We start from the raw sequence: 24,179 nt of genomic DNA, 5'->3' as shown, positions 1-24,179 counted from the left end.
TTCTCAAAGCCAATTATTTTATCTGTTTGTCTTAGTTATTCCTGGCATGAATTAAACTTCCATGATAAAATGTTTTGCAGGTTAATGAATCAAAAACTATTTTAAAGCTCTGCGATTTTGGTTCGGCTTCACATGTTGCGGATAATGACATAACGCCTTATCTTGTCAGTAGATTTTATCGTGCTCCTGAAATCAGTAAGTTTCTTCAAATGTTACCTGGACCAACATGTGTGCTGGAAACAGAATATTTAATGTCTAAGTACTGTTTTAATCGCACTTCAGCAGCTGCACGAGGTCGAGGTCATTCATGAGGAAGGGAACCATAGCACGTTCATCCTCCTCATTTGGAATGATGGTAGTTGTGACAGGAGTCTTGATCATGTCTGGCAAGAGTAGCAAAACAGTTGTGGAAAATCCTCGACTTTAGAAGACTGCTCTTGATTACTCAAGGTCTGATTATCCAATTTATGAATTGTGTGGGACCTTTATTTTTTTCTCTTCCTGTTGCCTTCGTGCAGGCTGATTAGCACCTTTACCAAAGGTGAAATGAAAAAAAAAAAAATATTTTCTGCCCCTTCAATTCCTTTCCTACCCCCTCATTTTTTAAGGTTTTAAGTTTAAGAGTTTCTGTTAGGAATTAATGGGAAAGAACATGAAACTAATGCTAAAGTGAGGTGTTAAGATTGTGATTATATACTTCAAGGTAAATAAATCCCCCGTTAATGAAAATAAATAATAGTTGATTGTTTTTATCATATATTAAAAATATTCGTTTTGTTTTTAGTTATAGGTAAAAGCTATGACTATGGTATAGATATGTGGTCTGTAGGTTGTACCTTATATGAACTCTATACTGGAAAAATTTTATTTCCTGGCAAAACCAATAACCATATGTTGAAGCTCGCCATGGATCTCAAAGGAAAGATGCCAAATAAGGTAGGACATTAGTGTGAGCTTGTATTTTTTCAAGGTCTTAGCAACAGTTTCCTATAAACTGATGGATTACTAACACGTATTCGTCACTACTGGCTCTAAAACAGTTTTAGAGAGGCAGATACATGGCTACTAGGATTCTGTTAGCTCTTTTCTCATTTCTGGTGTTCTAATCAGCCAAGAGCTATCAAAAGAAAATAAGAACTCTTTTCCTTTTCCTCTTCTAAGTCTGTTTTTATCTCTTCTTTACCTTCTTGAATTAAGCAGACAGTAGGGGCCTAGAGTTTAGGGTAAAATTGGAATCGAGGAAGAGAGACTTGATGAACATAAATTTGTTAAGTACCATATATATAGATGGATATATATATATATACACACACACACACACACATACATATATATGTATATATGTGTGTGTGTATAGATAGATAGATATAGATATATAGATATATTTATGAATGACTGTTTCATGTGTCTATTCTTCCAGAAGTAGCAGTGTTCTTGGGAGCACACCATTAATTGGTAACAAGACCAAACACGCTTGAGAGCTGGAATATAAAAAGGGGCAGGTCAGGTTAGTTAGATAAAAGGAAGAGATCAGTCATCAGAGAGGGAATAGGAGAACATTGAAAGAGGAACTGGATGGCAGTCAGTTTATTAAAGATTGGAAATTATTTAGGAAAGGAAAACACCAAGAAAATTCACTTGGAATGACATCTTTGTGCCATAAAACTCACCCATAATACTTTAGCCGTCATATCTGTTTCATTAACACAAAGCAAGAACTTTAGAGATTTATAAAAATGTATTGAAGGCCACATCTTAGACTTTTATGATTTCAGCTTATGTTGGACTTGTTTAGAATAAGTTACACAGAAATCAGCTATGTTGGTATTTATTTTAATAAGATTTAGCCTTTACCATTTTAGGACTATTAGAACATAATTGGTAAAATGTCATTAGCTTTCTTAACTGCTAAGAGACACCAATTGTTTAATAGTTTTCCCATCGAAGAACAAATGATTTTTAAGTCCTTGTTTAATTTCAGTATGGTATAGTGAAAGCACAATTTGATATCATAATTGGTTTATAATATCAAAACCAATTATTGAGAAAACAAACCCAGAGAGATAAATATATATTACTTGTTATGGTTAAATTATTAGTAAACCAGACTATTTCATAGTAGTTTTGTTTTGTTTTATTTCCAGATGATTCGGAAAGGCGTGTTCAAAGACCAGCATTTTGATCAAAACCTAAACTTCATGTACATAGAAGTTGATAAAGTAACAGAGAGGGTAAGTCTCTTTAGTGTGCTATATTAAATGATAATCTTATTAATGCATGAGCTGGGTCATATGATAGGAGCTATAAATATTTTAAAACATTAAAAATAAATTATTTTTGGTATTGGCCAATTCTGAATAAAATGTATAAGTTATGAAAAAGATGAAGAGATTTAAAAATGTGTAGTCTGAGGTTTTTTTTTTTTTTATTTTAGGTTATATTTAGGGCCTCTCATCTTTGGATCACTTTTCTTGGTCTGGCCTCCCATCTAGCTTCTGTACAGCTGTCATAGTGACTTTAAAAACAAATCTGATCTTGTTACTCTCTTTGCTTAAAAACCTGTCATTCTGTTACCCTGTAAGATAACATATTTAAATTTCTTAGAATGACAAACTAAGTCCTCAGTGATATGAAATCTGCTGCCTTCAACAGTTTCTCCTCTCTGTACTCTGTAAACCCTACCATTTGACAAGTTAGCTAAAGGATATGCTATTACAGACATCTATGCCTGTGTTCACAGACCACCCTGACCTTATTTGCTTCCTGTACTTCCTCACCCCCTAAAAAAAATGTATTCAACTTCAAGCCTCAGATGAAATACACATTCTATATTAACCTTTCTAAACCTCCAGGTGGAAGTAAGCACTTCTTTATTTTTGCTCCATTGTATTATGTGTTCCATAACAGTTCATAGTATCAACTTGTGTACATGGCTATCCCCATTTCAGGGTAAGGAAAATACAGTTCAAATAGCAAGTACTTACTGTATTATTTTTAATTAATGTTTTTGAATTCTCTAATTTTAATTAACTACATTTTAGAGTTCTTTTCTGTTGTCATTATGTTTATAAAATTATATCACAGATTTTTTTAAACAGCTATCATAGCTAATGCAAGATTAACCTTTTTTATTTAAGTTTTTGGATGGCTTCTTGAAAAGAAATGGAGAATAGAGAAAGCCACCTGAAAGTTTTAAATGAATAGATGATAATACATTCTTAATATGTTAATATTTTGGTAGACTAAAAAGTCTAATTTGTTATATATGTTTAATTACTTTATTTAGAGATACATATTTTTTAAAATTGTTTTTAGGAGAAAGTTACTGTCATGAGCACCATTAATCCAACTAAGGACCTGTTGGCTGACTTGATTGGGTGCCAGCGACTTCCTGAAGACCAACGTAAAAAAGTACATCAGCTAAAGGACTTGTTGGACCAGATTCTAATGTTGGACCCAGCTAAACGAATTAGCATCAACCAGGCCCTACAGCATGCCTTTATCCAGGAAAAAATTTAAGCGAGATGAAGAAGCTCCAAGGGTTTGAGTAATTAAATACAAAGACTGAAGAAATTTCACAGCAGTTTATTAATGTATATAAACTTATAAATATTTCTCCAGCAAATTGAGAAAGCATGATATATTTGAATTAAAACCAAGGGTGATATTTCTTTTAGAAATGTTAGTTAATCTGTTTTGTGTCTTATGTGAAATTTCACTGTAGAACTGTTTTAACTGCCAAGACTGCACAAAATTACAGTGCTAATGTATATGGTTGCAGTTCACATAAAAGACAAAAGCATCTGTTATAAAATAAGTAGTAATACTGGGTGGTTGATTTATTTTTAGCAGACTTGGCTTCATTTTGGTCTTCAGATAAAATGGCCAGCATAAATGCTGTTTATATTCACGTTTTCCTAGGTATGTGTGTGCAGGCCACAGCAGCATGCCCTTGGTGTAGTCAGTGCCGAAGGGAATCTGTTCCTTCTTGAGCCTGCCTGCAGGGATGGTCTCCTCTTTTAAGCAGGTTGTGTACAACATTCAGTACACTGAAGGTAAGCTAAACCATCAACATCACTGGTGTTTTGCAATGTTATTTTATTGGAGCAATTGACAAATGAGGGATATTAGCTTTGTGGCAGAATTCCCTGCATGTGTGATAACTGATCTTGTTTTATTTTTTGGCATTGCAACTGTGGCATAGTTACAATTTCTGTTCTGTTCATCACATTAAAAATTTGAAGAGTATGCGCTTGATGGATAGAGCGCCTTCAGTGTACTGTTTCTTATTAACTTAATTTTTTTTAATCAACTTGCTATAGACTTTATATACATTTTGTTAAATACAGTTCCTAGTGACATAGAAACAATGCATAGTTTTCATTTACTAACTACAGATGTTGAGGCATAATTCTGAAAGTCCTCATATTTAAAAGTTAGACAACATAATGAAATTTTTAACTATTTGTATGTCATTTTGAAAGTGTACTGCTTTATGGTAAAAGTGTTTTTCATTTGTTCATTGTTTTCATTATTTGTGATCATGTTGTCTTTCAATACAGGCATAAACCTTCCACTCTTGAACAAAGCAGCTGCTTTTTAAAAGCGGTAATTGCTTCTTTACCTTTTATTTCTTTTGTAAATGAAGCTTTTCTTTAAGAATGTGACTTTAAAGTGTTGTCTATTGCATAAAACAGTTGACACTCACTTACTGTAAAGTGAAGATTGTTCTACTGCATGTGAAGTGGACCATGCAGATTTCTGTATGTTCTCAGTATGCATCACTAGATAATAAAGTCTTTTGTGAACAAGGCATTTGTAGCCATTTTTAAAAATTTTTGTCTGCAGTGCTGGTAAGTCAGGTAAACCGTAAATAGCTAAAAGCAACCTTTTGTTTCTTCCTTAAAGTCTTTAAAATAATTATTTGCTAAAGATGTAAGCCTAGCCAAAAGTTTATCATTTTATTAATTAGGATCCTAATTATTTCATCAAAAAGTTCTACAAATATTGTCAGCTTTCAGTGTAGTGAGATAATTCCTGTAGGTTATAGGGTATAATTCAGGATTTAACTAATGTTTCTGCTATTTTCTCACTTTTCCTTTTGATGGTGCGGAAAGAGAAAAAAGGAAAACGGGGCACAGGCCATTCAACGCCTTCTCCAAGGGGTCTGATTTGCTGAGACACCAGCTTCACCTTCTTAACAAGGTTATTTCTGACAGCATGTGTAGATAAACATTTAGCAACAGTTTAAAACAAAATCATGTAAATCCGCTTGGTTTTGCAACACAAAGGAATTCATATTTTTAACATGATAGAAGAGAATTTTCAGAAATTTAATCTTTTCTGTTTGGGTGGTAAAATTAATTCTTGTCTCCCTGAGGAATATGGAAAATAATCAGATTTTAGGGGTTCAAATAATATTTTTAAATTGTAAATGGGATTTTTTTATTCACCCAGGCACCTAATTACAACAAGCATGCACATTTTGGTGCATTCAAGAATGGAAAATCAGAATAGCAGCATTCTTCTGGTGGGTTTTGCTCCATTTAAAGACATGAAATGAACTACAGCCAGGAAGGTGATAGATGATATAATAAGCCAACTTTGAATCTACACCCCATCTCTTCACGGTCTAGATTTACTAAAATAAATACAAGATGGTGTTCATCTTCAGGTAGAGTGAAGCCTTGTAAATGAGGCATCACGGTGCAGCTTTCTACCTTAAATGAAACAGGTAGTGATTTTCCCACCATTATTTATTTTGGTGATACATATGCTGCATATTCAAGACTTTTATAGTTATTTTCACTCAGTAGTTAATATTTTGATGCTTCTGATAATTTTCATGGCTTCATTTTATATAATTATTTAAGTAAGTTAACTTCCACTAGAAACAGTTCATCTTATGCCTTCAAAACTGTTACATATTCATTAAAAAACAAAGTTGCTTGTTACTTGTTCTTTGTGTTTTAGGTGCAGCTCAGTGGAAGATGATGACAACCAGAAGACATGATCTAAGGTTTCTGTCCTATAAAAGATTAAAAAAAAAAAAAAAAAAAAAAGAATCCTCCATTTAATTTTTGTCTAATTTTTTAGTTGTCAGCATTATGATTTGGATTTCATTAATGTTTGGTACTTGGAATAGTAGTACTATTATAGTGTTCATTTGTAAAGTGCTTGTTTTATCATGCTTCCTGCCTCTCCCCCTTCTTTCCTCTCCCTAAAAGAAAAATAATTTGTCAAATTTAGTGGCTTAAAAGACTCTTGGATGGTGAGAGTCCACATGTAACGTGATTTTCAAAATCAGTTACTAAAGGTTATTAGGGAAACAGCAAACACCAAAATAGCATACATCAAAAAGTAGTCTTTTGCTTAAGGTATCTTATCTCCTTGGCAGATGCAAAAAAATAGAAACTAATTTTAAGAACACTTCAGCTCCTAAAATATTCTATTCTCCAACCTGCCCCTCAGTAACTTTTTATCACATGTTGTCGTCGTCATGGCCTTAAAGTAGACAAAATATTTAGAGTCATTGTCAGTTTTTCTTAAGAGAAATGAGAGGTGATATACTGTAGATCCTTGATATTCCCAAATTAGGCATTCCCACATTGATCTATTTGACAGGAACCTTGTAAGCAATCATTATATATATGATGCTATTAGAATATGTAATTTTGCTAAGGCAGAAATTTAGAACTCTGCAAGACCTCTGTGAGGTTTAGGCCATTTAGCAAATAATCCTTTAAAAACCTGCATTCATATTTCAGGGTAGCTATGTAGTTTTCAAATACAATATTTCTCATGAAGTTTTTGCTTTATTACACTTTGGCAAAAATGATATCAAGTGATTGTCAGACTTCAGGATTGATAAGTCTTAGGACATAGCTCTCAAAGATGTCATAATTCTTTCTATAGTTGAAGAGAATACCTGAGATTTTAGAAAGCATATACATTTTAGACACTGTTCTAGATAGACCTTATTCTTGAAGGTTATCAAATTAGATTGGAATTTTGAGGCTTTGAAAGGATGGAGCATCTTGTCATAAAATTTAAGATGCTCCCAGTATTTGTATTCACTCCTAAATTGTTACTGATATCCTGTTTTTTAATTCCCCAGTGCCTATCTCGTTCCACTATACTTCTTTCTCTCAAAATAATTTTGCATTTTAAACTAATTTTTACTTTTTGCCATTATAATTATCACTTTTTTCCTAACTAAAATACTCAGGACATTTTTACAATACAAAGAATATGTATAATGTTTTATGGTATGTTGTAGAGGCAGTGAAATGTAATGTTAGGTATGTATGGTATATGCATTCCTTATACTTGGATTTTATCATCTCATCATTTTGTAACAGAACTGTAGCCGGCTGGGTAGAAATAAAATCGCTGAAATGAAACAAAAGAAACATATCTGAATTTAGGCCAAACAATTAAGGAATGCCCTTTTAAATGTTGGAGATAAGAATCAAATATGTAATTTCCTTCCCTTAGTTATAAAGACATTAGAAATTGGGCTTCCTAAAGTATTTCTTTCTTCATAGTATCTTACATCAAGCATATATTCAACATTAATTTTATTCTTCTCCTAGATGGAATGTCTTCCTTATAGAAATAAATGTTCACTATAAATTCATCTGTTTTTCACATGTCAATAATAAACAATTGAGTTTAAAAATGTTTTCCAGTTATTTTGATATCATGGCATCTTTAATTTTTCTTTTCCTTCTATGTGTAGGGTAAGGGACTGTTCTGAAGAATATTTCCATTTAGTGATCAAGATATGGAAGCTGAAATCTGAAAATACTCTGTATTCTAATTGTGGTATTATTTGTTGTAACTTGCATTTTAGTAGTAATGTTCCTAATCAGCTTATTGGAAAAACAATAAAATATGCATCTTGTTACTATATTGTCTCGATTTTTCTTTTGCTTGAGTTTGGTATTTTACATTAGATTTTAAAGATGCCATTTCTTACCTGATTTTTCTTACATGCTGTTTCACTGATAATGTTCACAGGTGTGCTTTGAAAAGTATTCTGTGCTAAAATTTGATTGCGAACTGCTGGGTGAGATTAAAGTTGAATATTTACCCTAAGAGTTCTCAAAAGACATCTTATGTGCTGTGTGAATCTCAGTGAAGGGGAAAGGTATGGAGGGAAGTTTACAAACTTTGGCAGAATCTGCCCTTTCACTGAAACTGCATCTTGGAAATAGCCAATTTAGTATGATTATCCTTTCAAACATCAAATAGTTTTCTAAGCAACTAAGTGCAGAACACACACCAAAGGGTGTTGTGTTCTTACATGTATTTCTGATTTGGTTTTCCTGGTAATAGGTGCATAATAGGCAATGAGATAACTCCCTTTTCTCAAATGATTTAAATTGGTTGAATGCAGATGGGGAGGCCTGACTTGTCTACCCACTCTATTTTCATCTCTTAAAGAAATTTCTTCAGCTTTTAAAAACTGAATACTTAGGAGGGACAGTTGGGTCATGTGAATCTAGCATATGGAAAGCAGGATTGGAGAATGGAGGGTCAGAGTGTCTGGCTGTGTAGAACATGCTCCACTTAGTTGGAACTACCTACCACCGAGAGACCAGTAGACCCTAGTTTAGTTGAATCTTGATTTTTATAAGAAATGGGCCAAATTGCAGTGTCTCTGGATAGCCTTATAAAGGGCCCTGATTGTAGTTTTCTACTTGGGCTCGCAGAGGAGTAGAGCTACATAATCTAAAGTATTTAGAGTATCAGTTTGGGAGGCTGTTGCTGCAAACTAATGAGAAAGAATCTACCTCGGTTAAGATCCAAAAAGGAGCGAGAAAAGGTCAATATTGGAGAGCTAAATATGGGTATTTATGAATAAGCCAAATTTAACAAAAATTTCCTGAACAAAATTATATTTCTTATACACTTGGCCAAATGTCTAATGGCACCGTAAATAAAGTAGCTTGATCGTTTCCAATAAGAAATTTGCCCTCACCTATCAGTTACCACTCTCCCCACCCTGAAATGCACACATTCAAAAGGGCCAAAGCAGTTCTTTAGTGCAGCAATCAACTTCATGGAATTTCTGACAGACTGATCCCTTATTACCTCTATCTCCGAAACGCTCCTCCCTACCTCCTGTTTCCCATCTCGGCATGCCCACTCCCACTCGTAGTCTTGGTGAAAACCTGGATTTGTGTCTTCATTACTCCATTCCATACCTGGTGCCTGGCACATGCCTTGCAAAAAGTAGGAAATGAGTTGTTACTCAGCAATCTGGCTATGGAACCAGTACTTGTAACTGCTGTGTCTCGCATAACAATCAGTGATGGATAAAGTCCATTTCTGAAATACTTTGAAAAGTACTACGTGCCAGGCAATGATTGTTCAGGATACAGTGGTAAGCAAATCAGTCATGTCCCTTCCTAAAGGTTTTACAAATAAAAGTTACATCATGATAGCCCTAGGATGAGGAGATAAAATACCAACACATGAAGAAGGTAGAAATGAGAATGAGTACAAAGGACTGGTAAATAAGGTTCAGGACTCAAGTTAGAGCTGTTAAGAATGAGAATGAAGATTGTTGATAGGGGAAACAAAAGATTCTTGCCAATTGGAACTGAGTGAAATTTTTGTAATCTGTGAAAGGGATGTTATACCACTTTGGATAATGACACTAATTGTACAAGATTTAGGTTAAATTCTATTAATAACAAGGGGCCCTGAACAGTTAACTTTCTATTGCTGTGATAGGGTTCCAGAAAATTCCTTGAAATTAACCTAAAAACTTAAGCATACTCTTTTTGACCCCTGCCTCAGAAAATTATTTGAGCCTTACTCTTTTACTACAGATAGAAGAGAGAACACTTAAAGTACAGTTGCTCTCCTCAACATTTATTTGAATTCTTTAATTCATCTCCTCCATCCCTAAATCAAATATTCCATCTTATTGTGGGAGATATCCCTAAGTCGAACCTAATATTGACTGGCTTTACATGTAGGGTAGGGGAATGGGGAGAGACCTTTTACTTTTCATTTTTAACTTGCAGTAATGTTCGAAGTTTAAATCATGTGGCTTTATTTTAATGTTTAAGAAAAACTAATTTGAGGTCACTTCATAGATTATGTAAATGTTTAAACACTATATTGTACACCTGAAACTAAAATAATACTAAATGTCAACTCTAATTGAAAAAATTTTAAAAGATGGGAGAGGTGAAGGGGAATAAGAGTTTCAAATTTCCAAATTTCAAAGTCATGGGAATGTAATATACAGCATAGGGAATATAGTCAATAATATTGTAATAGCCTTGTACGGTGTCGGATGGTTGCTGGACTTATGGTGATCACTTCTTTAGGTATATAAATGTTGAATAACTATGGTGTACACTTAAAACTAATATAATATGTTAGCTATATTTTAATATAAATCTTTAAAAAAAAACTTTGAATTCACCAACCATTCACTAAAACTAAAGCACACTATCCCCCAAAATATCCAAACTGATCAAGGCATGTTACATCCAGTTTTTCCTTTACAATGTTTTTCAAAGTGTGATCTGAGAAACACCTTCATTAAAAGTACTCGAGCTCTACTCCCAAAGATTCCATTTCTGTTAGCCTGCAATAGAACCTACTTTTTTGTTTTCCTGATTCTTAAGTGCAATAAGCGTCAATCAGATCTGTTTCCCTTTTCACCAGTTAATGAGTTAAACTTTAGCTTAGTTTGAGATTCAACTAACCAGGGTTAAGACTTCTAGCAATGAAAAGCCTTGGGGAAAAAATCCCATTAACATGCGATCTGGCTGCCCTGTAATCAGTGACCTTTTCCCATTTTTCCTTGGGCATCTCAAAACGATTAGATCTGAGTGGAAGAGGGTTATTCCATGCCTAAATCTATAGTTAGGCCCCAGAGAAAATTGATCTTGCTTTCAAATGACAAAGGACCTGGAAAATGATAAGTTTCTAAGGATTCATAGGAGGATTTTGAGGATCTGGTAAATTAATTAAAGCAGCAACTTTAGCTTCTAGTGGCCAAATACTCAGCGGATAAGTCAAAATGACAAACAAAAGAGATTTGTGGAGTTGGGAAGGAAAGGAAAAAGGTAACAGAGTAGGAAAAACTAAAAAAAAAAAAAAAAAAAATCACAGAGGTAACTGACTCGTGTGTATAATAGAACACAAGAAAATAGCAGCAATGTCAACAGTTTACTAACTGAAACATTTTGAAACACAACATGCAAAAGATTGTCAAATATGTCAGCATGGAAGCCCTTAGATTGATATATAGATATCTCAGCAGTGATTTCCATAAGTTCCACTCCACATCACTTCAAGTAATTTGTGTGTGTGTGTGTGCGTGTGCGTGTGCGTGTGCGTGTGTGTGTGTGTGTGTGTGTTTAATACCTGCATCTCGGAATGATGAACTATATTTTAGCTGGGTTTCTTGGAATAGATTTGCTTACATTGAGATGTATGAAAAAGTTATTTTTGCTCAAGGGGTGAGCACGTATCTTTAGCTATAAATGAAGGTGATAAACAGTTTAGCTTTTGAATATAGAATGGTCTGTTCAATACTGTGTTTTTTTGGTAAAGTTTCTTTTTGGTCCTTGGTGCCTTAATTTCTTCCCTCTGATTTTCAGGAAAAGACAGAGGTATGGGTGAAACTGGTATTGGAGACTTTGATGGCAGACAAGATCTTGTTGAGGCCACTTTAACCAGTGATTGAGTTGTTTGGGCAGCAGTTGGTTTGGTTGAGAATTCTTGGCATGGATTTAAAATGGAGATTTTGGGATTCTTGAAGTCATCATAAGTTGCCGTCAATTGTTTTGTTGTGGATGAACTTTTTAGAGATGGTGGTCTAGAATTCCATTTATCTTTGCCAGCATTGCCCCAATTCCATTTTGAAGCATTTTGTTCAAGCTTGCAAGAACCAGAATTAGTTTTTCTTTTTTCTTTACTTTTATCTACACAAGTTGGCTGAAGACTTACAGAGTCAGAAAGTTTTGGCTGTCTCATTTTGGACACAGTTTTGGAGGAAGAGGGTCGATCGGTAACTGCTGGAGTACAGAAAGTGGTTTGTAGTCTTGGCCTTTCTTTTTGTATAGTTGTATGTTGTAATCGTTCCATTTCCAGTAAACGAGTTATCAAATGTTCAATACAGCTTTCTGGAGAGTCCACTGTTCCTTTCCAAGTTTCAGATTTTGAGAGGGCTAATTTGTGCAAGTCCAGAGTATTGAAAGGAGGAGGGAGAAAATCAGGATATGGAAATACTTCACTTGGTTCCTCTGTGAAAGACTCTTCAACATTTTCTATTGTTTCTGGCTTTAAGTTTAGGTCCATCTTTTTAAAATAGCTGAGTAAAGTATCATTCGCTTTTTCATTTTCTGATAAATCACTTTCATCTGTCAAATTTTCTTCTACAATGCTGATTCCATATTTTGAATTCCAATTTGGAGCAGATAAAGTTTCACCATTGTTGTGTTCCATAGTTGAACATAAATTAATACGAGGTTCATTTCTGTCATTAAAGTCTCCGTCAGCATAGGGCCAGGAGAGACCTACTGGCATCTGCAGTCCAGGGTAAGAAACAACTTGTTTATCAACCGCAGCACTTTTTAAGGAGTGGTTCAGAGTGAAGAGCCTTATGGGATTATTGGTTATGTTAAGGCCAGTTTCCAATGAAGATTTTTTGAAATCCCTTAAAAAAAATGATTTAATAATGAATGACTTGTTGACTAGAAATAACATGCTATTATAATGATAATGAATAAATAACCTTACTCAGACTGGTTAATGTTTAGTTCCCAATGGCATATGTGTATCTATCTGAAACAGAAATATGTTAATTTCCAAATATGCTCTAATTGTATACAACCATATAAATTATTTAATTATTGATTAAAATATTAACTGGGTATCTCTTTGTGCATGCACAGGTAATGAGATCATTATAACTACATATGGCTAATGACTTATGAATGGCCAGTAGGTTAAAGTTGGCATGGATTTAAAATGGAGATTTTGGCTAATTATATCTATTTGCCTATGAATACATTGTACATGCAATTATTTCTGAAATGGAGATTATTCAACTCAAACTGAAATTATAGTGAAATGTTATCGACCCCGAATTAGATAAAAGGAAACACTTAAAGAACATAGGTTACTAAATAAAGGCTTCCACTTCAGCCATTGTGGTTTTTTATTATTATTCTAACAAAAAAAGGAAGCAAAACTATGTCTATTGAACAAAATTTACCCCAGATGTAGTCCATAGCATTTTCATCTGATGGTGCTCTTTTATTTTAGGAGTAATAACTCTACGTATTATATTAAAATAAAAACTGCAAAAAAGCCAGGCCATAGAATACTGAGTTTATAGTTAGCTTTTTTTTTTTTTTTAAGCTTACTAGAAATACTGACATTGAAAGATTTGATTCAGGAAGACCGGCCAAGATAGCATAGAAGCTAGATGCTGTGCTCGCCCCCTCTCACGATCACACCAAAATTACAACAGAACTACAGAGCAACCATAACTGGAAGTCACCTGAGGTCTAGCTGAATAGAAGTCCTACAACTGGGGATATACATAAGAAGAGGCTGGTAGGAGGGGCAGAGATGCCAAACAACCGGTCCCTGACCATGTGTTGGGATCCAAGAGCTGGGAAGGTTACCTTGGCTGCAGAGAGACCCCTCTCCCCTCTGAGGAGTGAGGGGTCCAGGCCTCGCACTAGGCAACTCAGCCCAGGGTTCCAGTGCCAGGAAGAGAAGTCCCCACAACCTCTGGCTGTGAAAAACCAGCGAAGATTGTGGCTGAGTGAGATGGAGGGCTGCGGGGATCCCAGACGCTCCTCTTAAAGGGCCCATGCCCAGACTTACTCACTGATGGACTTGCTCGCTTTGAGTTCCAGCGCTGGGGCAGCTGCTTGAGGAGCGCCGGGGACATACAGGGAGACACTGTGTTGTCGGGCTTCAGGGTGAGGACTGGAGGGGTGGCATTTTTTCCGGACAGAAGTGCTGGCAGTGTCCATTGTTCTTTTGTTGAGCCCTACCTGCTCCCAGTGTGCAGACGCATACCTGAGTCTCCACCAACCTGAATAACACAGGTCGCTCCATCCAGGTGATTCCCTGAGACTCCGCCTCTCCCAACTATTTGTATGGTTCATTCCATACAAATAGCCTGCTCAGCATATGCTGCAGACTTTCCTAAAATCTCTCAAAAACTCACAAAACCCACAGAAGCAATATCTAGCCTAGGCATTCCCTGTACCTCTTACCAAGTAGCACCAAGCTTAGCACTAGCGGCAGCTGGCCTTGTTTTCTGCATTGGCCTCTTGAGGCACCTTTAAGCCCAACACAGGTTGTAGCCATCTGCAGATTGTTTGGTGACTTTATTAGGTGGTCCCGGAAGTGCACAGGCTGTGGCTGAACGTGGCCAACAGCTGGACCCCTCCCAGAAGGCCCTTAGGCTGGCACACCCAGTGGCCTGCTTTGACCAGCACTGGAGCTGGAGCACCCTCCAGGGCTTCATGTGAGGAGGACACATATGAAGGGCAGACTGGGAAGGCACCAGAGCCCTGCTAAAGTGAATCCTGCTCCATATGGTCAATACCTCACTGGCCAGTTCTCACAACCAATCAGCCCAAGGGTCAATTTCTCTGATCAAAGTGCAAACAGCAACCAAGGCTCAGCTACATCAGGAGGGCACATACAACTCACACATGGGACACACCTTAAGAATCTCTCTCAACTGACCAGGGAACACTGTGCCACTGAGCCCCAAAGGACATCTACTATATAAAGTCACTCTAAGACTGGGAGACTTAGGCGACCTACCTAATACATAGAAACAAACATGGGGGGGGGAGGGTCAGCCAAAATAAGGAGGCAAAGGAAGATGTCCCACATGAAAGAACAGAACAAAGCTCCAGAAGAAGAACTACATAAAGTGGAGTCAAGCATTCAAACAGATGCAAAATTCAAAACATTTGTTATAAGGACGCAAAAGAAACTTAGGGGAAGAGTAGATGAACTCAGCAAGAACTTTAATGAAGAGATAGAAAACGTGAAAATGGAGATGGAAAACATAAAAGGGAACCAGTAAGAAATGAAAAATACAATATCTGAGATGAAGAGTACATTAGAGGGAATTGACAGAGTGGATGACGTGGAGGATCAAATCAGTGATTTAGAGGATAAGGTAGCAGCAAAAGACACCCAATTGGAACAGCAACAACAACAACAAAATCTCCAAAAATGATAGTTTAAGGGGCCTTTGGGACAATATAAAGTGTAACAACAATTCACATCATAAGGGTGCCAGAAGGAAAAGAGAGCAAAAAATTGAAAATCTATTTGAAGAAATAATTTCAGAAAACTTCCCTAACCTAGTGAAGGAAATAGGCATACAACCCCAGGAAGTTCAGTGAGTCCCAAACAAGATGAACCTAAAGAGGCACCAAGGCACATCATAATTAAAATGCTAAAGGTTGAAGACAAAAAGAGAGTCTTCAAAGCAGCAAGAGAAAAACAATTAGTTACCTACAAGGGAGCTCCCTTAAGACTGTCAGCCTATTTCTCAACAGAAAATTTGCAGCCAGGAGGGCTTGGCACAAAATATTCAAAGTGATGAAAAGCAAGGACCTACAACCAAGATTACTATACCTAGCAAAGCTATCATTTAGAATCTAAGGCCAAGAAAAGAGTTTCTCAGACATGAAAAAGCTAAAGGAGTTCATCATCACTAAGCCAGTATTACAGGAAATATTGGAGGGATTTAAGAAGAAGAAAAAAATATATATCAAAAATATGAATAAAAAATGGCAATAACTACATATCTATCAATAAGCACTTCAAATGAAAAAGAATTAAATGCTCCAATCAAAAGACAGGGTGGCTGAATGGATAAGAAAACAAGACCCTTATGTAGGATGCCTACAGGAGACTCACTTCGGATTAAAAAAACAGACAGACAGAAAGTAAAAGGATGGAAAAAAATATTTCATGATGGACCTAGAGGGCATTGTGCTGAGTGGAGTAAGTCAGAGAAAGACAAAGTTCATATGATTTCACATACGTGTGGAATCTAAAGAACAAAAGAAACAATGACACATATATTAAAAAAACTTAACAAAATCATAGATACAGAGAACATTTCGAGGGTTACCAGATGGGAGGAGGGGTGGGAGGAGTTAGTGAAAAAGGGGGAAGGGATTAAAAAGTAGAAAATGGTAGTTACAAAATGGTCGCAAAGGTATAAAGGATAGCATAAGGAATATAGTCAATAATATTGTAATAACGATGTACAGTGGCAGATGGGTACTAGTTTTACCCATGGGGTGATCACTTTGTGAGATATATAGAAGTCTAATCACTATGTTGTACAGCTGAAACTAACATAATATTGTATGCCAACTATAATTGAAAAATAAAAAATATTAAATTTCTCAAAAAAAGAATGATTTGATCCATTAATTGACTTATATTTATGGTCTCACTATCTTCCTGCTACTTTTAATGCCAGTTTACATTAAAGAGAGCAAAGGAATCTTGAAAGATTTTTAAATACTTTCATTTCTATGGAAAATGATAAATATTCATTTAGCTAAAAAAATAGGTATACTGACTTGCCTTTGAAAAACCACAGGAAAATTACTTTAAATTTAGAATAGATAACAACATAATCCATGCACTATAGTAAAAAGGGCATAGAATCTGGAGGCAGAAAACCTAGGTTTGAACTCATCTGCCCCCAGTGAGCTAAGTACCCAGACAGTTATATAAACATACTTTGCAAAATGTTAACTCTAAATTAAAGTTACATTACTTTTATCCTCTTTACTTGTTGATGGTATATTGAGGACAAAAATCTCAGTAATAGTTCACTTCCAACTCTGCAATGTTATTAGGCTTTCCTAGTATTAACAGTGAATGCATATCAAACACATTATTCAGTTTAGTCCTGACAACAATCCTATGAGATAGGCACTTGTACTTTTTATTTTTTATGGAAAAGAAAATTTGAAGCAAGGCTGGTTAAGGCCACACATCTAGAGAGTGATGGAGCTGGGATTTAAACCCAGGTGATGGAGATCCCATGTCTGTGATCCTAGCCCACACTCTACTGACTCACTTTATGTTTGCTCTTCTGTATAATAGAATTCAGTTCATTTCATTTGACCTCTTACCTTGAAATCCCTGTTCTTTCTAGTAAAAGTAGTCTTTCCTATCCCCACCAGTACCAACATTCCCTTAGGACATTAGTCAATACAATTCCTTTAGCATTTCTTGGTTTTGTCCCTCAAATTTTAGCATTAGGTGAGTTTATCCTGAGCCTCTGACTAGGAAGATAGCTACTATCAAGTGAACCACCCTAGTGTCAAAACTGGATACCAAAGAGAGGACTAGAACTCAAGCTCTCCGTTAAATAATACATTGTATATAAAAGTGACACACAACAGTGTTCAATAAATGTTAATTTCCAAATATTAGTAACCTATTTTTTTAAGAAGCATTATAGTTAATTCTAATGCACATGATAGATTAAGAAACAAAAAATAAGAATTCAAATCCAAGTAAGGTCTGAGAAGCAATATATTATAGTGGTAATGAGCATGAACTGTTACTTTTTTTACATTCTGGTGCTACCATTCATTAATTGTATGCTTTTGGGCAAGTTACTTAACTTGTTATCCTGCCTCAATGTTCTCATCTATAAAACAGGGATGATTTTAACAGTACCTACCTTATAGGATTGCTGTAAGGGTTAAATGAATTAATACATATAATTAATTAAAACTGTTTCTGGCACATGGAGTATTACTTTCCTATTACCATTTATTTTCCCTTCAATGAGAAGTCCAAACTCTATCCATCTAAACCTTCATTGTAATGGCACCATAAACTCTCAATTACCAATATGTTGATTCCTCTGTGGTGTTTGCCAGACATTTCCTATTTAAGGATGAGCTTCTACAATGTTCCATTATTTGCACTCAACACTTTTTCTTCTGGTTTTTTGTTCTAGTATTTCAGATGAGTTAGCTCATCTGTATTTAAATTTATTTCACTAATTTAGGGATTTTAAAAAATATGCTCTCACCTGGTCTCCATGGTACTTCCTTCATTAAGAGGATAACTCCAGAACTGAAATAACCCTTGATTACTATTCTGATAACAGAAAAGCCATGGAAAACATTTTAGTAACTGAATTCATTTTTTAAAAATAATATTTTAGGAAAATAGTATGATGAATAAAATCCCACCTGTGTTCTTTTGTGAGCATGCTCTGATAAATTAAGTTCTAGCATCAGCTGTTCTACTGGAATTTCCGAATGACTCTATAAAGCAGCAAAAGACTTTTAAACAAAATATATCTCTGTTCCTTACTAGTTTGTGTGCTAAGACTGTATAGTTATTGTTGTAACTAAGGAATATATAGTTCCAACCAAGGAATATATAGTAAAATCCTATAATACTCCCTTATATACATATGGATATAATTATTTTTTACTGATTTCAGCAGGAATTAGTATAATCTTATAAATACCAACTAAACAGTGTTAACTAATGAATCTTGAATATCATTGCCTTTATTTTAATAACAATTGTTTTATATTTTGATCAAAAAAGGTAAATGAAAGGTTTTCTCACTACTTCAAAACAAAATATTAACCATTTTAACTGCTTTAGGTATCTTAAAAGCTGAGACTATTTCTCTTTTGGCAATGACTAGAAAACACTATATTTATTACAAAGTTAATTTCCATTTATAGTTCTGTTATATTGAAGAAAAACTTAATATAATAAAATATTAATGACCAAGTTGCAGCTCTGTAAAAAAGCAAAGGTCTCTCTTGATTGAAGAAGTCTATAAAAATGAAATTTAAAGTTTAACTTTGAAAAAAGAAAATTTTTTAAAGAACATACATGTAATTTTAAATAATGTTTTCTAAATTATTTAAAACCATTTATCCTTACCTTGTTAATTTTACCTGAAAGAATGTATTGGGGAAAAATGACAATTAATAGTTACATAAAACTGCTTACACTAAAAACAAACCCCCTTTAATGTGCATGATTATTCATATTATAAATATGAATATAAATTTTCCTATATTTGTAAATACAAGGATCAATATACACATCTAGAATTTCTTACCACCTGCTTCAACATCCCTTCTGGGTGGGAGGTTTTTATTTTCAGGAACAGGTGCTTCTGAATCCAAAATCCAGTGAGATAAGTTCTAAAACAATATTTTTTTTAGGATACTCTTAATGTTAAGAAAATTTTAAAAGCTCAAGTACATAATTTTACATGTCCTTTGGGTAGAGTGTGACAAAAGGCATAATGCTTCAAGACCACCTCTCCTTCCTATAAGGATACTATCAGCATATTTGAGGAACATGCAATGTTCTCTTATCAAACTAGTATCAGCTTGATAACACTAATTAATCAGAAGATGGAAAGGCTTTTACAATTTATGGTTTCATTCTTATTTTGTTCAAAATGATGGCACACAAGTTTTCAAAACTGAATTATAAATGTAATAAAATGTCCAGTGCAGTGCGTCCCTGGCACACAATGGCACATTCACCAAATTTTCTGTAGCTGAGTACCAGATCTAAAAGCCTATGAAATCTTTCTACCAAAAATGAAAATGCCCTAATCCTCATATTTACTCAATGCTGACCAGCCCACTACTCATTCTGGACTCCAGATATTGAGAAACACTCAGGAAGTACTTAAAAGAAAGCCAAAAAATGAATAGGAAAAGGTACTATATCTACTGAGTATTTATGTTCCAGACATTGTGCTGAGCACTTTGGGGGAAAATGTGGGATGTGTATTGGAGAGGAATGTAATCATTTATCCTGGAAAAGGGAAAGTGAAGAGGCAATTAGTTTATTTTTTCAAAAAGTAATTTTTTAAGGAATGAACTTAGTGGTTTCCTATCTCAAATATAAAATCCTTTGCAAATTAAACTCTAAGCAACATACAAATAAAATGTGAGGTGGTATTAGGTATCATCTCTACACTAAGGAGGAATAGGGAGAAATAAGCTTAAATCCAGCATAAGGATATAACTAATCCACAAGAAAGTTATATCCTTTTAGAAAAGATAGTTGAAACTTAGGAGGTAGGCTGCAGATTCTCTTTCTCTGGAGATTTTTGAAAACTAAAATTAATACATTATTCTCTGCCCTCTGAAATAATGTTTCAGGTCTAGTCTCCATGTGAGAATTACCTGGGGAGCTTATTAAAAAATAATAGTTGAAAAAAATGTTACAGGTTCTGATTCAGTAGGATGAGGGTATGACCCAATTATTTGTATTTTTAAAATCCTCCTGACAGATTCTCAAGCTTCTCTCAGCTATGTATGTAACCCTGAAACATTAATGTACAAGATAACATGTGAGAGAAATATCCTTAAATTAACATGGAAAAGGGAAGCTAATGACTTGGGTTATTGAAATCATGAAATAAAATTAATGACACCAAATTTGTCAACTGGTAAGGAAGACTGTCAATCACACATGAAACCAGCTAGATTTTAACTCCTTGTAGGTTGGGAATTGTTTATACCTTTTAATATCCCACCTGTCTTACCAATATTTTTTACAAAATATGTGTGAGAAAATAGAACGAAATCCAATTGTGATTAGAAATGTTGTGACATTTCAAGAGACACTTGTTAACTTTTCCTTTGTTAAAAGAAATAAAAGTTTTCCAACTGATATTCCAAATGTGCCAAGAGGAAAACTCAGGACAAACTGCTCACAGAGACAGCAGCAAGGGATCTTAGCAGTAAGATTCAGAGGGAGTTAGGTCTTAACAGTGGGAGCTGCTGTCCAAATGCTCAAGTTCAATAGCATCTGCCATACCTCATGAGAGATGTTTGACACACGCAGGTTGGTGCCACAGTTCTCACCATTTCTTCTCCCCATTTTGCTCCTCTGTTTCCTTAAAATCCTATACAGGTTGTCGGACAGGCACATTTATGGGTAAGGTACAACATTGATTTAAAGAAAGCATGAACTTTGGCTCCCCATATAAAGGTCAAGAAAATGGAAAGCAGGAGAAAGGAACTATGAGGGCAAAGTGTGGGTAACAATATAAAATCAACCAGAAATAAGGGGCAAGCTAAACCAAAAAGGGAAGGGGGGTATAGACAAAAGCAAATTTGAAGATTTGACAGAAGATTAGGAAATTAAGGTCTGAAGTGAGAAAGATATTATCAGAGAGGAAGATAAAATGTAAGTTAGAAAAAAATATAGCGAATCATCTGGGATTTATAAAACAGGGTCATGAACTCTGCTTTTAATCATTCGGAACAGGTGCTCCGTTTGAAAATGGATTAACCTTATATACAAAGTCAGAGCGAGCACCCCATGTTCAGAGACATTGAATAGCCCACAGGACCAAACACTATTTTCCACATCAAACTATCATGGTATTCAAGTTCACTACTGTTTAAGATAGAAATATTAGAGAACTATAAGATAACAAGTAAAGCAATCATTGGCTTAGGGTATGGCTATCTGGAAAGACTCACAAATTAAAGCCACCACTGTAATCAGTATATTTGCTAATCGTTTATATTTTATTGTCTCCTAGAGAGAGAGGTGTATCTTGGAGAAATAGAAAATACAGTTCAGGAAGGTTTTGAACCAATCAATACTGATCCACCTGCTCAATGCCAGGCACTGGGATGGAAGCATGGAGGAGGAAGGCTGAGTAGGTGGCGCTGACCCGGGCCACCCAGGTGTGTGCCGTGGAGGAGGGCACCCGGCGCCTGAAAAAGGCCACTGTATCTGGAGGAGGGGCCCAGAGACCAGGTCTCTGTGACTGGGAGTCGGGGGAAGGGGAATTAGAGCGGAAGATTGAGGAAGTCGGTGTCCGGAGGAAGGCGCCAAGCCCAGATGTCAGAAGCCCCCTCCCTCCCCGGGCTGTGCGCAGCTCTGTGGCGAGCGCGGGACAAGGGGACAGCGGGTGCGGGCTCGCGGGGGCGCCCTGGGCTCCGCCTCTTACCCCGCCGCGCCGCAGGCCCACGTGTAGTCCCCGGCGTCGTCTCCTAGAGCGCTGCCTCCCCGAGGCCCGGGCCCCTCCGCGTGCGGGGCGAACGGCTGGACTGGCGCCCCTTCCGACTCGGCCTTCCTGCAGCGGGAGGACAGGGAGGGCAACGGGCGGCGGCCGGCCGGGAGCGCGGCGCCCTCGGCGGTGGACGGCCTGCGAGGCTCGCGGGCTGGCGCCGGGCCGGGCGAGACAAGCCTGAGCTGGGGCTGCGGCTCCGCGGGCTTCCCCGGAGGCCGGGTCGCCCGGCAACTACCATCGAGCCGGGGCGCCCATGGCGGCCCCGCGTTCCATCGGGTCGGCTGGTATTCCGGGGCCGCGAGGCCGTCGGCGGCCGCCCAGGCCCGGAGCCTCCTGGGGGTCACCAGGCCGCCATGCCCGCGGGACGGGCGACGCAGCCGGGGGAGGGCGCCGGGCCTCGGCTCCTGCCCCCGCGCGCCTGTGGGCCTTCTCAGGGGCGGCCCGGCCCCCTGGGCCATCGCAGGTGCGTGGCCGCCCCAGGGCTCCGCACCCGTGGGAGTCACGGCCTCGGCGCCCCCACCGTCCCACACCCGGACTGGGCCTTCCGGCGCCCTGGCCCTGACCTTGACCCCGGGCGACGCGCCGAGGGCCCCCGCGCGGCAGCCTAGAGGCCCTTGGCACCCGCTGGCCGCCACCTCATAATTTGTTCACTTAAAGCTTGGAGCTGTGCCCAGTACTAAGCTAGACTAGACAAAGCTAAATCTATATATATGCATGGATATATGTAAAGTTCTATCTATGCTTATAATATGTAATATAGTAAATACTTAAAATGGAAGAAGGACGGTATCCCTGCTGAGAGCAAGCCCACCTCTGGTCAGTTCCGAGTCCCTCATTGGTATTACAATAGGAAGAACAAAAAAGCTAATTTTTTTCTGTCTAGGATACATTTAGGTCGTGGGAGGCCAATGTTGTCCTCCAAATTTATATCTCTTACTTTCAGTTCCATGAAATAAGTGTGTAGAGTGAGGGAAGGAGAGGAAAGAATACATGTACACTTTATACACATATAGAATATAGGTATATGCATTATTATATGCATATATAGTAAGTAAATATGTAAGTGAATATTTACACATTTGTGACTGCAATATATTTGTATGTGTAAGTAAATAAATAGTAAAAGTGTCAGATGTATTCTTTATAATAAATCATTGACATTTGAGAAAGAAATTTTTGTAATCCTTTGCTGATGGATACTGTTGCATTCTGCTGGGTTGAACACTCGGCTCTAGATTCAATCCCCAAAATGTTTTGTTAACTATCTAAATGCGCTGGGTCTTAACGTTTGGGCGGAAGGAATCTCCTGTCGCTTTGAGTATCTTCCCAGAAAGATGTACGTAGAATATATACCAGTTAAATACAATTTCAAGGATTTTCCCCATCTCCACCTCCGTATCAGAGGTGTCTGTCTCCTTCCTCTCTCCATTTCCTTTTTCCTCTCATACAGGCCTTCCCTGACTTCACTATTAAAAGCCCTTCTCACCCACATTACTCTATTTCATAACATCCTGTTTTTATTTCTTCTTTATACTCCTCACAATATTGTTTGTTAGTCTTGTTCGCTTTTTTTTTTTTGTCCGTCTCTTCCTAGTAGAATATATAACACTCTATGAGGTAGGGGCCTAGCATGTCTAATTCATTGCTGAATTCCCATTACTTAAAACTGTATAGGAGCACGATAAATATTGGTGAATGATTATAAGGTTAGCCTAGGCCTCTTTGAATGTCTCCTTCCTAACTACTCTCCTCCTTCAGGCTGTTTTCCATGCTGCTGACCCAAAACACAGGCCTACTCAAATGCTGTCCTCATGCCTAAAGAATAAAATGCAGATTCTGTAGTCTGCTCATCATCTTTCCACTGCCTATATGTCAAAAACATCAGACATTTTGCAATTTTCCTAAATACTCTCTGTCTTCCAGCACATAGGTTATGTTTACTTTTTCTACACTAGTTTTTTTTTTTTATCTCCTCTCTCTTTTTAGTTGCTTAAGTCCTACTTATATAGATCTAGCTCACAAATTATTTTCCCTGATCCTTCAGAAAGAAATTGCTACTACCTTCAAGATCCCTATTTCGGGTTATATTATA

At 36.8% G+C, this 24,179-nt stretch overlaps 2 protein-coding genes across 24 annotated transcripts in view; one reads left to right on the top strand and one right to left on the bottom strand.

Annotated features, from left to right (window-relative positions):
* Positions 1-7,912, top strand: part of PRPF4B (pre-mRNA processing factor 4B) — a 34,892-nt gene extending 26,980 nt beyond the window's left edge. Inside the window, exons 12-18 of one of the 19 annotated variants that reach the window (XR_001595304.2) lie at positions 81-195; positions 785-936; positions 2,145-2,231; positions 3,316-3,593; positions 3,922-4,055; positions 4,563-4,608; positions 5,118-7,912. Coding sequence is in view for 2 of the 19 variants with exons in the window: in XM_016132583.2 (XP_015988069.1) it covers positions 81-195; positions 785-936; positions 2,145-2,231; positions 3,316-3,519 (558 nt within the window). In the remaining 17 variants the exon portion in view is untranslated. Of the gene's footprint in view, positions 1-80; positions 196-282; positions 742-784; positions 937-2,144; positions 2,232-3,315 lie in introns of those variants that run through there. The other 18 variants (XR_001595302.2, XR_004955827.1, XR_001595303.2 and 15 more) reach the window with 18 other exon arrangements.
* Positions 7,913-10,921: 3,009 nt separating this feature from the next.
* Positions 10,922-22,118, bottom strand: FAM217A (family with sequence similarity 217 member A). 5 transcript variants are annotated; one of them, XM_016132588.2, is made up of 7 exons: positions 22,025-22,112; positions 20,878-20,965; positions 19,154-19,238; positions 18,973-18,986; positions 18,258-18,332; positions 18,095-18,162; positions 10,922-12,691 (listed from the first exon to the last, which is right to left on the bottom strand). In XM_016132588.2, the coding sequence occupies exons 2-7, from the start codon at positions 20,938-20,940 to the stop codon at positions 11,476-11,478; spliced, it is 1,521 nt and encodes a 506-aa protein (XP_015988074.2). In that variant the 5' UTR covers positions 20,941-20,965; positions 22,025-22,112; the 3' UTR covers positions 10,922-11,475. The 5 variants fall into 5 exon arrangements, with proteins under 5 accessions (XP_015988074.2, XP_015988075.2, XP_015988073.2 ...); XM_016132589.2 differs by lacking the exon at positions 18,973-18,986 and having other exon boundaries at positions 22,025-22,118; XM_016132587.2 differs by lacking the exon at positions 22,025-22,112 and having other exon boundaries at positions 20,878-21,955.
* Between the last annotated feature and the right edge of the window lie 2,061 nt (positions 22,119-24,179).

The sequence above is a fragment of the Rousettus aegyptiacus genome, unplaced genomic scaffold (genome assembly GCF_014176215.1).
Source record: "Rousettus aegyptiacus isolate mRouAeg1 unplaced genomic scaffold, mRouAeg1.p scaffold_m13_p_1, whole genome shotgun sequence".
Taxonomy (NCBI): domain Eukaryota; kingdom Metazoa; phylum Chordata; class Mammalia; order Chiroptera; family Pteropodidae; genus Rousettus; species Rousettus aegyptiacus.
Note: the sequence above shows the minus strand (reverse complement) of the source record. Positions and strands in the feature narration are given on the sequence as shown.

Coding starts and splice junctions, on each gene's coding strand:
- FAM217A (XM_016132587.2), bottom strand. CDS start 20,991: ATGTGCCTGTCCGACAACCTGTATAGGATTTTAAGGAAACAGAGGAGC. Junction 18,163..18,257: donor ATGCTCACAAAAGAACACAG/GTGGGATTTTAT, acceptor TTCTGTTATCAG/AATAGTAATCAAGGGTTATT. Junction 12,692..18,094: donor GGAAGTACCATGGAGACCAG/GTGAGAGCATAT, acceptor ATTTTTTTTAAG/GGATTTCAAAAAATCTTCAT.